We start from the raw sequence: 18,057 nt of genomic DNA on the forward strand, positions 1-18,057 counted from the left end.
CATATCATCCTGGTGCATTAACATCAAGTATATTTTGAGCGAATAAAGTAGCTCTGGGGACACTGAAGCCCCAAGGGTTAAAAGAATAAGAAATATTTTATGTTGTAATAAAAAGAATCATTCCACTAGTTGAAATAATTTATCGCCTGACAAAATATACAGTATTTCACAACATATATGTATCCGCCTGTGGAAGACTGTTGAGAAAAAACACTTGTGCATTTTCAACTCTAAGCCTAAAATCAAAAAGCCAAACTATAACCAGAGGTTATATGCAGTAAGCATATCTACAATGTATTTAGTTCCTTAGTAATTAAACAGTTTTATAAGTATGCTCTAAAATCAATTCTAAATGTACATCTATTTTTAACCCCTAAGAACAAACAACACAGTTATAGACATTAAGGAACAGGTTGTTCTTTGGATGCATGAACGAGTCTAATAGCACGGCCTCCCACGCATCCACCTTATTGTGGTTGTCCAGGACTCGGTGTCTAGCCAGCACATTCTCCATGCACGTCCACACAAGTGCTATAAAGGGGGGTTTGTACTTGTGAATGAAACGATGTGCAGTGGAGAAATAGGCCATGTGGTATAAAGTGGAAAAACAACATGAACTCTGGATGCAGGATTATGTTTGGAATTAAACGACTCAAGAGGCTGGATAATCTTTAACAGCAGTCTGCAATCTGAGGTCACATTCACAAACCCTGCATTCACTCTCTCTCTGTTCCTATCACAGCTTATTTGTCTTTCTCTGTACTTTCCCACTGTTTTGACTCTGCACCGGCTCTTTCTCTACAGCTTTAAAGACTAATATCATTCGTTTTAAAAGCAATGTATTTTGTATTCCTTGTTTTGACCTCTCTGCACCTTCATCTATCTGTTTGAATGCTCATCTTTCAATATTAAAGATATTACGGAATAATTTATAATCACACACTGCCAGATTTTTTACAAGATTCAAGAGAATGATTTCTTATAATAAAATGCTGTATTAAGAATTTGACAGTGAGATCAGTGTAGACTAGGTCATTGTCTGGCATTACACAAGAAGCCACTGTAAATACAATAAATAATGGTCATATTGTGCTGCATTGTGGGATAATAGTTTGAGTAATGTCATTAGTGTTCACTTTGGCTGGGAACCTGGACCTTTTTATAATTGAATTCATTTTCTCCTTGCAAGTGTAATAGTGTTACAGAACAGTTGGTTATTATGAAGCAAAAACAGTAAAAAAAAAAATATGTAGGTGGATTCTGATGTGAGAGGACAACAGTGGATGGACTTTTTCACTGGAGAAAGCAATAATTTGGATTATGGACTGGACTATTTTGGCAAGAAGTGATGGCTTGAAGTTAAAATGCCTAAATGATGGATTTGTTTCTTACAAACACACAGCGTTTCACTTCACAAGACATCCATTAGCTGTGGATTATTGTGATGTTTTTATCAACTGTTTGGACTCTCATTCTGACGGCACCCATTCACTGCAAAGGATCCATTGATGAGCAAGTGATGTAATGCTAAATTTCTCCAAAACAGTTTTGATTATGAAAGAAGCTCATTTTGGATGGCCTGAGGGTAATTTTTAGCAAATTTTCAATTTTGGGTGAACTATTCCTCAATGAGTGGTTGGGGATTTTTATGCTATTGTGGTGAGCTGAGTCAGGTGAACTACAGTATTAGTATGACTCGCCAACCGGGACTGCAACTTAACACTGGTCACTGCAGTCAACATAATTTTAAAATAAATAGTCCGTCAAACAGAAAAAAAAATAAAAAATAAAATAAAATACATGAAATTAATTTATTCATGGTTGGAAGTCTAGCAACACACAATTACAGTTATTGTTGACAGTCATTTGATAACAGTAATTTCCTGCTATTGTTCACACTGCAGTCACAGTATGCAGTCATTTATTGTAAAAGCACTACTGTAAAGAAATTACTGTGAAATTACAGCAACTAGTAGCCAGGAATAAATGTAGATTCAAATGAAAGTACAGAAACTAGTAACTAAATGTAAATTCAAATGAAGGTTGAAACTAATAGCCAGTGATTTTATAAAAAAAATAAAAGTTAAAAAAAAGTTCACCCACAATTATTTCTGTAAAGTGTGGAACGTCACCCACAGGTCTGAGCTCGCCTGTTATTTATTTTAAATGACAACAACAAACATATGGCACTACTAACATGAGGGAGGATGTGTGAGTCTGAGTCACATATCTGAGAATGGAAATGATGCTTCCTCGTGGATGATTGATATAGCCCATCAAATGTGATACAGCACAAGAATTCAGACTTATGCTATTGCTCAAAGACACCCCCATAAGATAACTAACCAGCGTGACTTAAAATGACATCATTATGCCTCATGCTGACAAGAAAGATTATTCTTAACTTTCACGATCTGTTACAATTGACTTATATATATATCATTATATTAATTTAAATATTTAAGCCTTCATCTTATTTTTCCTCAGACCTCACCAAAACCCAGGTGACAGATATTATTGAAGATCTGACTGCCTTGTTTATCATGTGACTAGTATCGATTCTAGTAATTCTGTTTCAGTCAAACTGACAGCTAAAAATGAAAAACTACTAGCGATAATCTAAGAAATTAAATTAACCTCTACGTTTTTTTTTTTTTTTTTTTTTTAATTGTTACATCAACCTGACACATCAATGTTGTATTTTTTGTATTATCATGTTATTAACATGATTCTCTGAAACCGCAAATAGTACATGAGGGTTAAATAAGAAACATTTTGATGTTTTAATGAAAAGTAGCATTGCATTGATTGAAATTGTTTCTTATCTGCCAAAATATACAGTATTTCTCAACATTGTAAAATTTGAGAATAAACACTTGTACATATTCAGCTCAACCTAAAATCACAAAGCAAAACTAAAACCACGTTTGTTAAAGGAAGAGGAGGAGGACCCTCCCATGCACTGTTTCTCTTTCCCTGAATGTGTATGTAAAGAGCAGCTGAGTTCAGCTCCGTCCTTCTTTCTCATTCACTCCCTCAGTCTTGAATTTCCCTTCATTCACTCTGTCTCTCCCCCGTCTTTTTCCCCTACAATTTCTCCCACAACATGCTGCCACTCTTCCATCCCACACTCGTCCTCCTTTTAAGCTTAAGAATATGAGGTTGCGTGTTCGTACTTGCCTCATATTACAAGTACGAGTGCATATCTTGGCATGTCAAATAGTGAAGACACACTTCATAGATATGAGATTAATTGTTCATGTTTTAACTAATTGAATGCTAATTCATGTGCTATGAATTAAAAACAAAAAAGAATATGCCTCCTGACCTGTATCTAGATTTTTTCTACCATGGCAGTAAATCAAATACCATGTTGTTGTTGATGTTCTTGCTGCTACTACGGGCAATATGTCTCGCCAGTCCATAATAACTTAAAAACAAGCAGCTCAGAATGAGTAGATAAAAAATAAAAAAGTTTTCCATTGTTCTCATCTGTTTATTTAATCATATGTTATGTGAATTCAGCATTCACACCTGTAGCATTAAGTGTGTGTGTGTGTGTGTAGCATTGAATAATCTATATGTGGTTTTGTGAGGGTGTCAGGATGAGGGTGTTAATTTTAAGATGCAAGTAAACTGTTGCAAGGATGGTGCTGTGGGCTGAGGTTAGTGAAACGATCCACGTAATGTCACAACTTCCTGTTTGGCAGAAAAGAGCTGTCCCTTGTTGCTGTAGAATAGGGCCTGTTAACTGTCTGAAAATAATTCAATAAAACAAAATTGTGAAAATAGTTTTTAAGACTAGATGTCCTGAATGAATAATTGTGTGTGTGTGTGTGTATATATATATATATATATATATATATATATATACGATACAATGGTGTATACATAAATTTTTCATAAATTCTAATACATTCAATTAAAGAAAATTAATTAAAACAACTGAAATTTAAATATTTGACACTTAAATAATCTGTAACTCACCAACAAATGTGTGAACATGCATATTTTTTTTAATAGATATGCATATATTTTAATATTTCCTGTGTTAGTTGTTTCCTGTGGATCAAATAATTTATGTACGTCATGAATGTCGACACAGCCTAATATTAATACCCATGACTACGTCTTATTTAAAATAATATTTGCTTGAGAGAAGCCTCCTCCACATTTGTTTAATCAAACTCTCTGTGTCTCATAAAGGAAGTAATGAGTAATCCAGTGAAAATCAATACTTATTCTATGTACATATTCTGTTTTGTATTCTATGTTTTGTTCCAGAGAAAACAATCAACACATTCAAGCCAGAAAGTTGGAGGAATAAATAAGATAATGTAGTTAGCTGTGTTAAAAAAAAAATGTTTTGGAAGAACTATTCGACCTGCGTTTACTCTGGCTGTGTTTCTTGCCTCCCGTGACGTCACTCGTCTCGGTAAAACAATAAGAAAATGCAGAAAGACATTAAACAATAGCTGAAACCATTCAAAATCACAACTGAGCAGAACTTTCTAAATGGATCATTTCCTGTTACTTAAAAGGACTTTCCCAAGAATCCCCAGTGACATGATAATATAAGAATATCATAAACATTAACATCGTGATTTTCTATAAAGCTGCTTTGAAATAATGAAATACTGTGGAAAAAATGCTAAACAATTAACATTGATTTAATTTGACTTCTAATATATTTTCTAAAGACTTCAGCCACCTGCTCATGCCGAACAACACAATACTGTAACTGAAAGAACTGCAAAACTGTCAATCAGATGTAATGGAGCCATTCTGAACAGGAAGTCTGACAGCCTCTCAGTTACCGAAGGGGAACTTCATATGAAAACAAGCGTTTGAGAGTTTTCAGCGTACTCTCCTCTGGCCAGAAGAGCGGATAATCCCCAGGATTAACCCGTAGGCAGGGGAATATTCATTCTAGAAAAACATTGTAATCCAAGAGATTTACCTCTCTCACTTTATCTCTCGTTCTCTCCCACATGTCTGCCCAACCAAAATGTGTCATTCATTCATCTGAAACATGTCTTCCTTTTGCTTTTCCAGTGAATGGATCTATTTTACATAGGGTGTGTGTGTGTGTGTGTGTGCTCAGTGTGTAATTGAATAACATACTACAGCACCTGGTGGACAGATAATAATGCAAATTACTTTAACCACTGAAATAAACCCAAAATAAATTACCCATGAAAATCTACCTCCAGAGCCTGTCCCTAAATTTGTCACATGACTTCATATCAGATAATGATGTCACTATTTTCTGTATGAACTTTTGCCAAGTGATGCTTCTTCTTTTTTTTTTCCTTCTAGTATCTTCTGCTCACCAAGGCTGCATTTATTAGATCAAAATACAGTGAAATGGTAATATTGTGAAATAATATTCGCAAAAGCTGAATTTTCAGCAGCCATTACTCCAGTCTTTAGTGTAACATTATACATAAATGTCTTTACTTTAATATATTTAAAATATTACATAAATAAAAAAAAAAAATACTGACCCTAATGTTATTAAAAAATATATATAAAATAAAATATGTGATCTTTTAAACTTTCACACTGTAGCATTTGAAACTTATCAGTCTTTTGGGTGTCTGTAGTCATTTATTCATGCATCTCTTTGGATCACATCCCTCTTTCTGTCACACTCATCAGCTCAATGTTCTCCACATCCTCCCCATCTCCTCCTCTCCTGCTGTCTCTCTCCTCCTCCTGCCACTTCATGGTCACTCTATCAGAGCGACACAAAGCAACATGACAGAATAAATGCAAACAAAGTGTGCTTCCTTCCTAATGTTGTCTCTTTGGACAAAATCAGCTGGATACCATGACAGATCAGCCACTGTTATTCTTTCTTCCTCCCCATTCTCTCCCTCTCCCCGCATGTGCCAACCCTCATTCATGCATATTATATGCTGAGCTGCATATTATATTCCATTAAAATAATCATTTAGTTTAAGTTTTAGTAATTGTGTAGGGTGCTTTTTTAATCTTTATTTGTTTTTGTTTCTTTTTATATGATCTATTTAGCCATTTCAATTTTAGTTTTAGTCATTTGAGTACTTACATTTATTTCAGCTAATTGCCAAGGCAACATTTATAGCAATCATCTAGTTTCCATCTAAAATTTATACTTTATTTTATATCAGCTTTATTGCAAGTAATGCAAATGATTTGTAATAGTTTTAGGTAACAGTAACTGGCCATGATATTTCATAAACAAACAACGACAATGGAAATCTGCTGATCTTCTGTGGGTGCGGATTCAACGTAGGCCTGATTATATCTCATTTATGTCTTCCAAAATATGAAAATGAATAAAAATATAAACAAATGACACTTAAATGGAAGCTTTTATGAAATGAAATTTGATTTAAATATAACACTGCTACTATATACAGTAACAGTAGCACAAAATATGCACAGAAAGGCCGTCCAATAAATGTTTTCTGAAGCAAAATCTAGGGAAAACCCACAAGGGCTTTTTTACAAAATGCTCAATAACTGCTTGATCATTTAATTACTCATTCATTCTTTCCTTCACTATTTATATTTTGGCCCATTTTCAATTTTCTTCTTGTTAGTGTTGTTGTTCGAACTATATTAAAAAGCCCCTTAGGTACTACTAACCATCCTGTTATGACATACCTGAGGTTAGCTATGATGACAAGGCTGCCTGTGATGCTGAGTACAGTGAGTAAAATCAATATGATGATGAGACTGCTCCTCTGAAGGTTGTGAAGTGTGGCATCATAACCCGAGGGCAGGGACGGCAAAGCCACAGTCAGTCTAGGGGTTGTAGATGGCAGTGGGGTGACTGAGGGAAAGAGAGACAGATGAGAGGAGGACAAACCTAGATCACTATGAGTTATTAAATTCAATAAACATCGCCTACCTTTCAGTTTGAAATACATGCGGGACAGCGTAGTACCCTTTTGATCCTGTAGAAGGCAGCGGTATGTGCCTTCCTCATTGACTTTTAGCTGATTGAGGACAATTTTAGACTCTGTCACCACTAGCTTCATGCTCTCCGCCATGTGACAGCTTGCAGTCAGTGATAAACAGTCTGCGTTTTAGTACATTTTAGTAAATAATTCAAATTTAAATCAGAGTACTCTGGTCTGGAAAGACTTGAGTGTACTTTAAAACGGTAGCTTAATGAAAAGAAAAAAGCTGCTGATTTAAAGTAGGCTATCTGGTAGACTACATGGTAAAGCAAAGCTATTCAATGGGACATGCTTTCTTTAACATTACTATAAAATTATATATCATTAGATAAATTACATAATATGTTGGGAAAATTAGATTATTACTGAAAAAAAGCTGTTGTGATGCTACTAAGGAAATTAGTTAAGTTAGAATCTCTACTCCAACAAACACAAATAGCACAAAAATAATGTACAAAGCACAAACAGTGTAAAAATTGTAAATTTATATATAAAAAAATTGTACTTGCTTTTAATATTACTAAAATAAAAGGGCACTTAAGTGTATAGAAACACTTTCATAACTGTTTCTTAGCACATATAAATAAACCTCTAAAACGTGCACTTGGGTAGTTGACAAGTAAAAATGGGACTGTGTCCTATGGTGTGGCATAGCAAAAATTTAGAAAAAAATCTTAACATACAAATGTGACCCTGGACCACAAAGCCGCTGGGGTATATTTGTAGCAATAGCCAAAAATACATAGTATGGATCAAAATTATTGATTTTTCTTTTACGTCAAAAATCATTAGGATTGATGTGCTGAATACTAAAGTACTTGATTGTAATTTTATCTATAGTGTGTTATTCAATATTACATTTAAAGCTATATAAAATGCCTGCAGTAAATTATGCAGTACACTGCATATTACTTAGTACTACTTAAGTGGGTCAAGTGAGTTGAGCTAATTCCGTTCCATATAAATTTAAACTATAATAAATTTTCATTCAATTGCAAATAACATGCAATTAGGTTTTTCTGAAAAGTCAGTTTGCACTTATTTATATTATTTTAAAATATGCTACAGTGTATTTCTGATGTTGTCTGAAACAGTATTCAAAATGGCTTCGGGATTCTTTGAAAACAGCAAATGTGTTTGTTTGTCTGTGAGCATGTACATTCTTTTCTGCAGGATGCCAGGAGTAATGGTACTCGGTCTGTCCAACTACAAGAGTGTGCCAGGGCAGGAAACAGTCTAGCACCACCTCCTCTCCTTCATCTGCCTCAAGATGATGCTCTGAAAGGAACAGAGAGTGAGAGAAAGAATACAAAGAAGAGAGAAGGACAAAAGAGAAGTGTGAAGTGTCAATATAGTCACATCAAATCTTGGTGTGTGTATCTGTGGGCGTTTGTCTGTCTCACCTCCACAGTCTAGTGGCGACATGGCAGATTGACACGTAAAGAGCCCATGCTGACAGGAAGTGCAGTTCATCACTCTCTGATACAACAGCCCTGTAGCAAACAAACATCCGTATACACCCACACACCCAATGAGTGATAAATATTTCATACTTTACACACTCAGTGTCCTGTAACACATACACAATTTCACATTTCATTTATTACATGTGTTACTTACTGTTTCACTGTAACTGTTACATTTACTGAGTGAAAATTATTTAGATAATTATTTAAGAAATTCAGAATAATATTCTGGAGAAATACAGGAATCTCACATCTGTACTTACCGCATTTATTTGGACACAGACCTTTGAAAAAGAATAATAATTAAAAAAAAAAAAAGATTAGTGAGAATTAGATGTTCTGAAATGTTATTGCTATGTGTATGCCATACCTTGGGCAGCAAAAATCTCCAAATGTTTCTGAAGGATTCTCTTTCCTTTCTCCACTATATTAATCATATCCCACTGAATAGAACCTAAACAAGAAGAACACAACATTAGTTTAACATGTTGTCAGATGTAAAGCATGTTAGTTTTTCTGATGTTTTTGCTAGAACTTATCTTCTGAATCCACAAGCACTCACCTGTCCTGTCCTCTTTCCAGTGCCTCTTGAATTCACTCTGGTATTCTGTCCGTGCACGATAGAGAGTTGTGGGATCTAAAGCAAACATAAGATAGCACTCAACATCATCTTTTAGAAATATCATTTGGCCAGTCTTGCAATGTATTAGTTTCAACATAAGCATTTTTCCAAATTTTTGAATAATAGTAAAGCCATCAAAATTACATAAATATATTATTGCCTTCCTCTCAATAAAAATAGTTTTAATTTTGTCTTCATTTTTATCTTAGATAAAGTTGTCATTTGTATTCGTTTTTATATGTTTTTATTACTTTTATGTCAGTTTTAGTTTTATTTATTATAGTACATCAAGTTTTTAATAGTTTTAGCTAACTATATTATCCCTGGCCTGGGGTAAAGTTATGTATTGTACTTTTGACTCACTATAATAACTCTTTAAAATGTGAAATTGTAATGTAATGAAAAATTCTGCAGACATGAATGTCTATTAACATAATCGTAAAAACAACAAAACCCAAGAAAAATACTATTCAGCACAGTCGATGTTATGAGTAGATAACCGTTCAGAGAATGTACCAATCTAAACAGCTAATTTCTACTACATTTTACAGATATATCTCTCAGCCACTCCGATTATATAACACCACGAAACCGTCTGCTGGTGTCCCGATAGCTGTTGTAAGCCTGCTCAATGATTTCCTTCAGATCGATCTGATCCTGGACAGTGATTCCTTTAACTGTGGACAGGAAGTCTTCATGCACATAACGAACCACCTGGTCACATTGCAGACAGGACCTTTCACTGGGGCATGAACCCAGAATCAAAAGCCAGCCGAAAAGCAATGCAAAAGCCATTTAGGAGAGCCAGTAAGCTGTGGCCTTCAAAATATAAAAAGTCAATCTTTGACATTCTTTAGTAAAGTCACTTCAGAGTCAAAGTACCCTTATGATGTCATACATTCAGAAACATTCTAAACTCCATAGCAACACTATAAGGCTATTTAGAGTAAAGCAATAAGCCCCATGAAGCCATGGTTTACAGTGAATTTATAACAGCTAAGGGGCGTTATTAAGCACAACGCGGAGCGGAATGCCTAAAACCCCCTTAGCTGTTATAAATTCACTGTAAACCATGGCTTCACAGGGCTTATTGCTTTTATAAAGTGGTTATTCCATATACTATGTGAGGCGTTTTTAGAGGTTTCAGTGTCAGAGGTTATAGGATAATACATAATTAATTTACTTTAAAATATAATTTAATTCAGTGATGCAAATCAGAATTTTCATCAGCTGTTACTCCAGTTTTCGGAGTCATATGATCCTTCTAAATTCTGATTTGCATCACATACATAAATTACGGCAGTGTGTGTGTGTGTGTGTGTGTGTGTGTGCATGTAATCTATATATCTAAATAAAAATACACTATATTCAGTACCTATATGATCCAAAGTAACTAGTAACTAACTACTTGAGTAGTTTTTTTATCCGATACTTTTTTACTCTTACTCAAGTAACTATTCAGACTATTACTTTTACTTTTACTTGAGTAAATATTTCTAGAAGTACTTTTACTTTTACTTGAGTACAGTTTTTGGGTACTCTACCCACCTCTGCCTGAGGGTGAGTAAATGTTCAGCAAATGTTCATTTTTGAGTGAACTATTCCTTTAAACTAATGTTTCATGACAAATGGTTGTTTCAAATACTGCTCTGAATGCAGACAATGGGGTTGAGGCAGGTTACCTCCTCTAGAGCAGAGTCTTGCTGTCAAAGTACATCATCACATTACACTTAGCCTACTCAGTGGTTAACCATGACAGCGGCGGTCTGTCCCACCTCGGCACAGGCCTGATGTAGGTGACAACTGCAAGATAATTTTGCTTCGTTCATGACGTGTAATGATCACGTAGGTGTGATGACAATGAACGCATACACATGAGGACATCGGAAAGTTTTGAAGTTTCCATGTCCTCAAAAAACCATCAAATTACACGCAATTATGTACTCAACACAAAGCACACGCTATAGTCATGCATGTTAAAGATGAGCTAATGCAAGCATATGCACACTGAAAATGTAAGTCTTAAAATCAGATTCAAACCTTGATATAACCTTAAAGTTTTAGGATGAAAAACAAAGAGTAGTTATGAAAAGTTATGATGATGATGATTTATAAATGTTTGAAATGCTGAACTATTTGTAGGTCATTAATCAAATAAGTAAATTTGTGACTCCAGACTCCACAGTCAAAGTTCTTCATTCACTGAAGCTCAAGATGTTTCTGGATCATCTCAAATCATGCTGGAGAACATGATCAACAGGTTTTAAAAAATAAAAGTATTGTTATAGTGGATTTAGACTTGTGACCTTACTGTATACCTTCACACACAAACAGGCATAAAAACATGCGCACACAGCATAATCCAAAATGATTTTTTTCAAAATCAGTCAAAATCTACATAATATTGCCACCCACTGGTACAAAAAGGAGACATTACTGTAATCAAAAAATTATTCATTTTAGCCAAATACATGGACACCAAAAAGACAACATTTACAAAAGGATAAAGGATTATGAAAGATGTAGTTACCTGATAGTTTATCACTTGCCAGAACATCCTGGATAAAGTTCAACATATATTGTACCTCCATACAGAAACTATACATTGAAAAGATAATTTATATGGCCTTAACCATGTGTCTACATGTGTGCTTATCCATAAGAGTGTAAAATACTGCAGTGAACATACTGTACAGTGAAAATCTTCATCCAGACACTCACTTTAGAAGACTCAACACCGTAAAAAGAAAAAGAAAAAAAGAATTAGCACGGAACATTTCAATTAATTATCATTATTGCTTACAGTAACTGTAGTTTCAGTAATTTTCTGTTGTTAAAGTATGGGAAGAAGCTCATCACGAGAAGACTCTGGGACAAGAAAATCCTCAACAATGTAAAGTCACTACTAGTAAACTGTCTAGTCTAGTAGAAAGGCTCTTTCTTTTTTTGTTTAATTAAGCTTATTTGAATATAAATAAACTAAACAGAATGTATTAAAGGGTTACTCCACCCCAAAATGAAAATTTAGTCACTAATCTCTTACACCCATGTCATTCCAAACCCGTAAAAGCTTTGTTCGCCTTCGGAACACGATTTAAGATATTGTGTTCATTTACGCTTTGATTTGAACGAAAACAGCATATGTGTGGAGCGGTGCTACGGTGACGCGGAGGAGACAAATTGTTGAATAAAGTCTTAATTTTTATTTTATTTGCTTACGAAAAGTATTCTCGTCGCTTCATAACATTCAGATTGAACCACTGATGGCAGATGGACTATTCTGACGATGTCTTTCATAATTTTCTGGGCCTTGACGGTGTTATTTGTTTAGCAGTCAGTGGGACAGTCACAACTCACAAGCCTCCTGGTTTTCATCCAAAATTTCTTAAATTGTGTTCTGAAGGTGAAGGAAGCTTTTACGGGTTTGGAACGACATGGGGGTAAGCGATTCATGACATTATTATTATGTGGGTCCCTGAAAGTTTCAAGTTGTTAGAAGAATAGAACATTGTTTATGACATGAGTTTTATGGTGTTTTTACAACACAAATCATGTAAAATGTATCAATATAAAATGCATTTATTTTATAAAAAGTATATTTAAAATCTATATTAACATATTTGCTTTTTACTGATATAAAAATTATAATTAAACTTATTTGGAGCAGTACTTGTGCACAATGCACATTTATTAATATTAAGCCTAAAATGGGTTTTATGTTGCTGTTGATGAGGATTGTATGATCTTTGAATAATATTGATCTTTAAATGCAAGATATTTACCTGAATTATACTTAAAATAGTTCCACTTTAGCACAATCAAATATACTTCAGTATATCTTTAGTTGGACTTAAGGAATACTTCCGCACAATTAAAGTGCATTAAGTACAAAATTAGCAGACTTTAAGTATACTAGATTAGAATACTAAGTACAATTGCAGGATATTTCTGTTAAGTACATAAATGTGTAATGCAAATGTATTTCAAACACATTTACTATATTTATTTTTCAATAGGGTAACTATGTTACATTTTGGTGAAAACTGGCTAATTCGGATGAATTTGTGTGATCTCATTCGTACAATCTGAAATATCTGTTTTGGAGGTGGACCTTCATGCTTAGGCTACTAGTTTTCTAAAAACCATACATTTTCATATGATTCACAACGTACAAATTCATGTGAAATCACCACCTCGTAAAATAGATTTGGTTTTTACAGCTGTTACAACAGTTTTACAACGTTTACAGTGACTACACAATATAAAACTCTGAGACACAAGAACAATTAGTGAGACATTAAATAAAAAACATTCTCACACGCCCTCCCAGAACCCATATTGTGACACCACACCTAAAATAATAAAGTTATTGTGCACAATCATCAGAGTCCAGACAGCTGTTTGCTGAAGAACTCTGCTCTCTGTATCACGCTTTTGAAGATCCAAATAACTGTTAAAGGGACACTTACCCTTGAAAGGTAAAAAAACCACAAAAAAAAAAACCGAAGGCAGCACAGCTGGAAAATCCCTGAAATGTGAAGCTAATTCACTTTTACTTTCTCAGATGCCTTTTTTGCTAGGAAAATCCCTTTCATTACTCATTTGAAAGATTCATTCCTTGCTTTTTTCCAACTTTTGTACAGCTGAATCAAACTAACTAACAAATATTAAATTGTATATAAAAAAAAAATCATAATTAAGCATTTTAATGATTGCAATATACATGACAATGCTGGTGGTTTGAATTTCAGGAAGTGAAACTCTAAAAACACTTATTTGGTACCTGATGTATTTGTTTATTCGTCAGTTGACATACAAGTGTAATGAGTGCATGCATTTATACACCAAGCCATATAAAAAAGCATAACCCCTTTCAAAAGAGACTTTCTGAATGATCATGGATCAGCTTATGTTTCCTGTTCCTATGGTAACGGGCACTCTGTCCTGAGTATCTGTATTACCTGATAACACTAATCTTAATTAATTGTATTCTCAAGGACAGGGCAGGTAATCATTCACAACTATATAGAATTACATGTTTTACAGTCATGAAGATACATGATACTGTATGTATGACGTTAGAATTCAACTTTTTTAGTAAGCTTCAGATTTTTCCTAAGAAATATGGATAAATAGTTTCTGTTATAATGTGTAATAATGTTCTGTTCTTTCAAAACATGAGGGAAATTTCGTTTTTTCAAAGCATTAAAATGAAAAAGAAATTCAAATACATAAGTATGGTCATTTTTTTGGAAGAAGAGATTTTATAAGATACATTTATAAGAGTTTCTTCTTTCTTTGATTGTTCTCAAATTCTTCTCTCCTTTAAAAACAACACAAGTCTTTCTATTTCATTCTGTTAATCTCATTCATATATAGTATGTACAAATCAGAGACACAGGAGCTCAAAAACATTGGCATGCTTTTTAAATACTTAAAATATTTTTATATATATATATAAATCTATGGTTGTGACTAATCAGTCTAGAAACACAATGGAGTGAAAGCCACGAGTCTGGCTATGTTCTAGTTCAAATCTATGAAAGTATTTTGGGAGCAAAAGTGTGTTTGCATTTTTGTGATTTTTTTTTTTTATTATTGTATTAACTGAAATTTAGATGTGCATTCTTTCCATGGATCCAGTCACCATTCACATTCACTATATTCTCTCATGTCTGATAATACACATTATCTCTGTCTCCAAACTCTTCACTATTCCTACATATTATAGGACATATCCTATATACTTCTTATATCCTATGTCAGATTCAACAATAACTCAAACATCTCTTATTATTCATTTGTTTTGATTATGCACAATCACACATCCTTTATGGCCACATTTCACATTTCTCTTAAAAAATACTTGAAGAATTATATACACAAACCAAATATTATAGTCACCTATTTTTTGTCACATGAACCATTTGTCCTCATTATACACTGTGTGTGCATAGAAAACTTTGGATGTTTAAACAGTGCAGAATGTCTAGGCCTTAAGTAAGTTATTAAGTGCCAAAAGACAAGCATGATAGTATATCTACTAAACTATTTAAGTTATTTAAAAGGTGTCAGCTGCCAAATAGTCGCAAAAAAAATACGTTTTTATTAGTATTTCTGTTACAAAGGTAAAACTAACGGTAAGAGGTAGCTCTCATCAGTTATATCACACTGTTTCTTAAGCTTTGTTCCATTGTGCTAATTAGCTTACATTACAGCAATACTGTTATTAATAATAACATGTAATGAATACATTATAAAAATATAAACAGTTATATATCTATTTTATGTTCAGATTGTCTAAAAATTATAATAGCAGTAAATATGGTAAGATGCCACATTATACATTCTTTTGTTATTTCTATTAAGTTATTTTTTACGTATGTTAGTCTGCAGAATGACAGTAACGTCTGTGCAAAATGCTTGCTGAGGTATGGTGCCGGATGATATTGGACTCATAATGCAATTTCAGTCTAGCCTTTTCTCTGATTAGACATTAGGCATTCAAAAGTAACAATAGTCTTCTATCTTCATAGTAATTACAAGGCAAATTGATAACATTTATTAATTATTCTTTCTATTTTATTCTATTTATCAGAGAAGTATACTACATATTATAAATGAATAATCTATATACTCTCTTGTGAGGTGCAGTTTAAAAGTTTTATATAGTCAAGTCTGCTTTATTGTCAATTCTTCCACATGTACAGCACATACATACAGAGAATTGAAATTGCGTTATATATTTATTTATTGATGTGTATTGATGGTAAAAATAACTAAAACTAATATATTTGAATCATCCAAACTACATGAGCTCTAAATTGTCAGTATCATTATGATAACTTGAATATTACTCTACTAATACAATGTGCAGCATCCAAAAATATCTCAAATAACATCCTGTACTACTCGTGACGTGCAGTGTAAAACTTTTCGTAATGTGTATTGATGGTAAAAACAACTAAAACAAATCCAATTCAGTTATTTCTAAATTGCTGTTATCATTATAACAACTTTAAAGGGATAGTTCACCCCAAAAATTAATTCTGTCATTAATTACTCATTAATTACTAATTAATTACTTATTTTCGAAGAAATCCGAGAGCTTTCTGACCCTGCATACACAGCAACACAACTATCTCAATTTTATGCTACAAGAATATTTTTTGTGTACAAAGAAAACAAAAATAATGACTTTATTCAACAATTTCTTCTTTATTTCAGTCTTCACCTCGTGTTCATGAGAGTTTCACGATGCATGCATATAGTGCTGCTGACACAGGAGTTGGCGTTCTAACATAGACCCTGGATGCACTGCACCTTATTACTGTTGTGAATGTGCGTCGAAGACTGACACGGAAGTGTCAACTATCCCTTTAATATTACTAGATACTAATATAATGTGCAGAATCCAAAAATCGATCAAATTATATTCAAACATTATACAGACATCAGCATCAAACTGTATGAATAAAAATCTTGTACTGTATGTGTTAAACTAATCCTAATCGATTCCAATGCATTCGCAAGCTTAATTTGGCACATTAAGTATCAGTTTATCAAATTGCATGTTTAATCTTATCAACAGTCTGAAACTTATCTGATTGCTTTAACTGACAATCTTGAAGGACAGTTATGTAAACCTTTGTCCTATCTGGTGTTGGTTCAAGGAAAGTGGATATGACCCCTAATTATGTTTTTGCAAAGAAAATAAAATATATTTTTGTGGTGCAGTGGCATGCACCAGCCCTTGTCTTTATATCCTCACATCCTCACTACTGGAAATCTCCTTTCATTGGCCAATGCAAAAAAAAAAAAAAAAAAACATAGATTACAATACACAACACAGATTCTGCAGATTACTTACTGACACCTGCAGTACATTTTATATGTAGCACATTGTCGTGAACTGCTGCATGTATTGCTGCTAGTATTCTAAAGCCCTCCAGTTTTATTATATTGTATCTGCCTATTTATGTCTTCTCCCTTTCCTGTTGTCATTTGTTGTTTTGAGAAATGTATTTATTTAATTTTTTTGATATTGCTTAACTGTATTGCTCCGTTAACAATGTACTCCTATTACTTTAGCAAACACTTTTATTTGTTGGCCACTTACCCATGAGGACTGCTATAACGAAAGCAATTATTTCAAAGCTACCAAATAAATAACTAGACTAATGTTAAGATACTTACAATAGCTTACTTGTAAAATAGTCTTAAGCTTCTGCCGAGAAGCCTGAGGAAATGCTTCAAGTATGATTATTATTATTATTTAAAGAAATTAATACTTTTGTTTAGCAGAGATGCATCAAATTGACAAAAGGTGAAGATATTTATGTTAAAAAAGATTTCTATTTCAAATAAATGTTCTTTTGAACTTTAAATTCATCAGAAGCCATAAAAAACATGAGTTTCCACAAAACTATTAAGTACTGTTTAAATTGTTGATAGCACTAAGAAATATTTCTTCAGTTGCAAATCAGCATATTAGAATGATTTCTGAAGGATCAAGGTGTTGATGCTGAAAATTCAGCTTTGCATCATAGTAAATTACATTTTAAAATATATCCAAATAGAATACAGTTATGTTAAATTGTAATAATATTTCACATCAGCTTTGCATTAACAAGAGTAAATTACATTTTAAAATATATCCAAATAGAATACAGTTATGTTAAATTGTAATAATATTTCACATTAGTACTGTTTTTGACCAAACAAATGCAGCCTTGGTGAGCATTAAAGGCTTCTTTCAAAAGCTTTAACAATTTACGGCCAAACAATACCTATATACTTCAGTCTTGTGTCATAAATCTTAGCTGTCTGAATAGTTTTTTTCTGTGCAAATGAAAGCTTCTCCTGAGGTCTTGATTTAATGTATTTCAACAGGCTCTCTATCAATAAACAGTTAGGTGACTGCACTGCAAGAAAAGAAAAACAGCACTTTAAACCAATTTTTCAGATTATTATTATTATTATTTTATATATATAAAGCAAGAACAAGCAAAAATAA

At 33.3% G+C, this 18,057-nt stretch overlaps 1 protein-coding gene across 1 annotated transcript; it reads right to left on the reverse strand.

Annotated features, from left to right (window-relative positions):
- Nucleotides 1–5,631: 5,631 nt before the first annotated feature.
- On the reverse strand, nucleotides 5,632–9,836 carry LOC306848785 (izumo sperm-egg fusion protein 1-like; the record flags this gene model as incomplete). Its single annotated transcript, XM_079383553.1, has 9 exons — nucleotides 5,632–5,737; nucleotides 6,655–6,823; nucleotides 6,902–6,989; nucleotides 8,113–8,231; nucleotides 8,357–8,446; nucleotides 8,683–8,703; nucleotides 8,790–8,873; nucleotides 8,982–9,089; nucleotides 9,629–9,836. 9 exons carry the CDS (start codon nucleotides 9,834–9,836, stop codon nucleotides 5,632–5,634), a joined length of 993 nt encoding a protein of 330 aa, XP_079239679.1.
- Nucleotides 9,837–18,057: the final 8,221 nt, after the last annotated feature.

The sequence above is a fragment of the Barbus barbus genome (assembly GCF_936440315.1).
Source record: "Barbus barbus genome assembly, chromosome: 28".
NCBI lineage: Eukaryota > Metazoa > Chordata > Actinopteri > Cypriniformes > Cyprinidae > Barbus > Barbus barbus.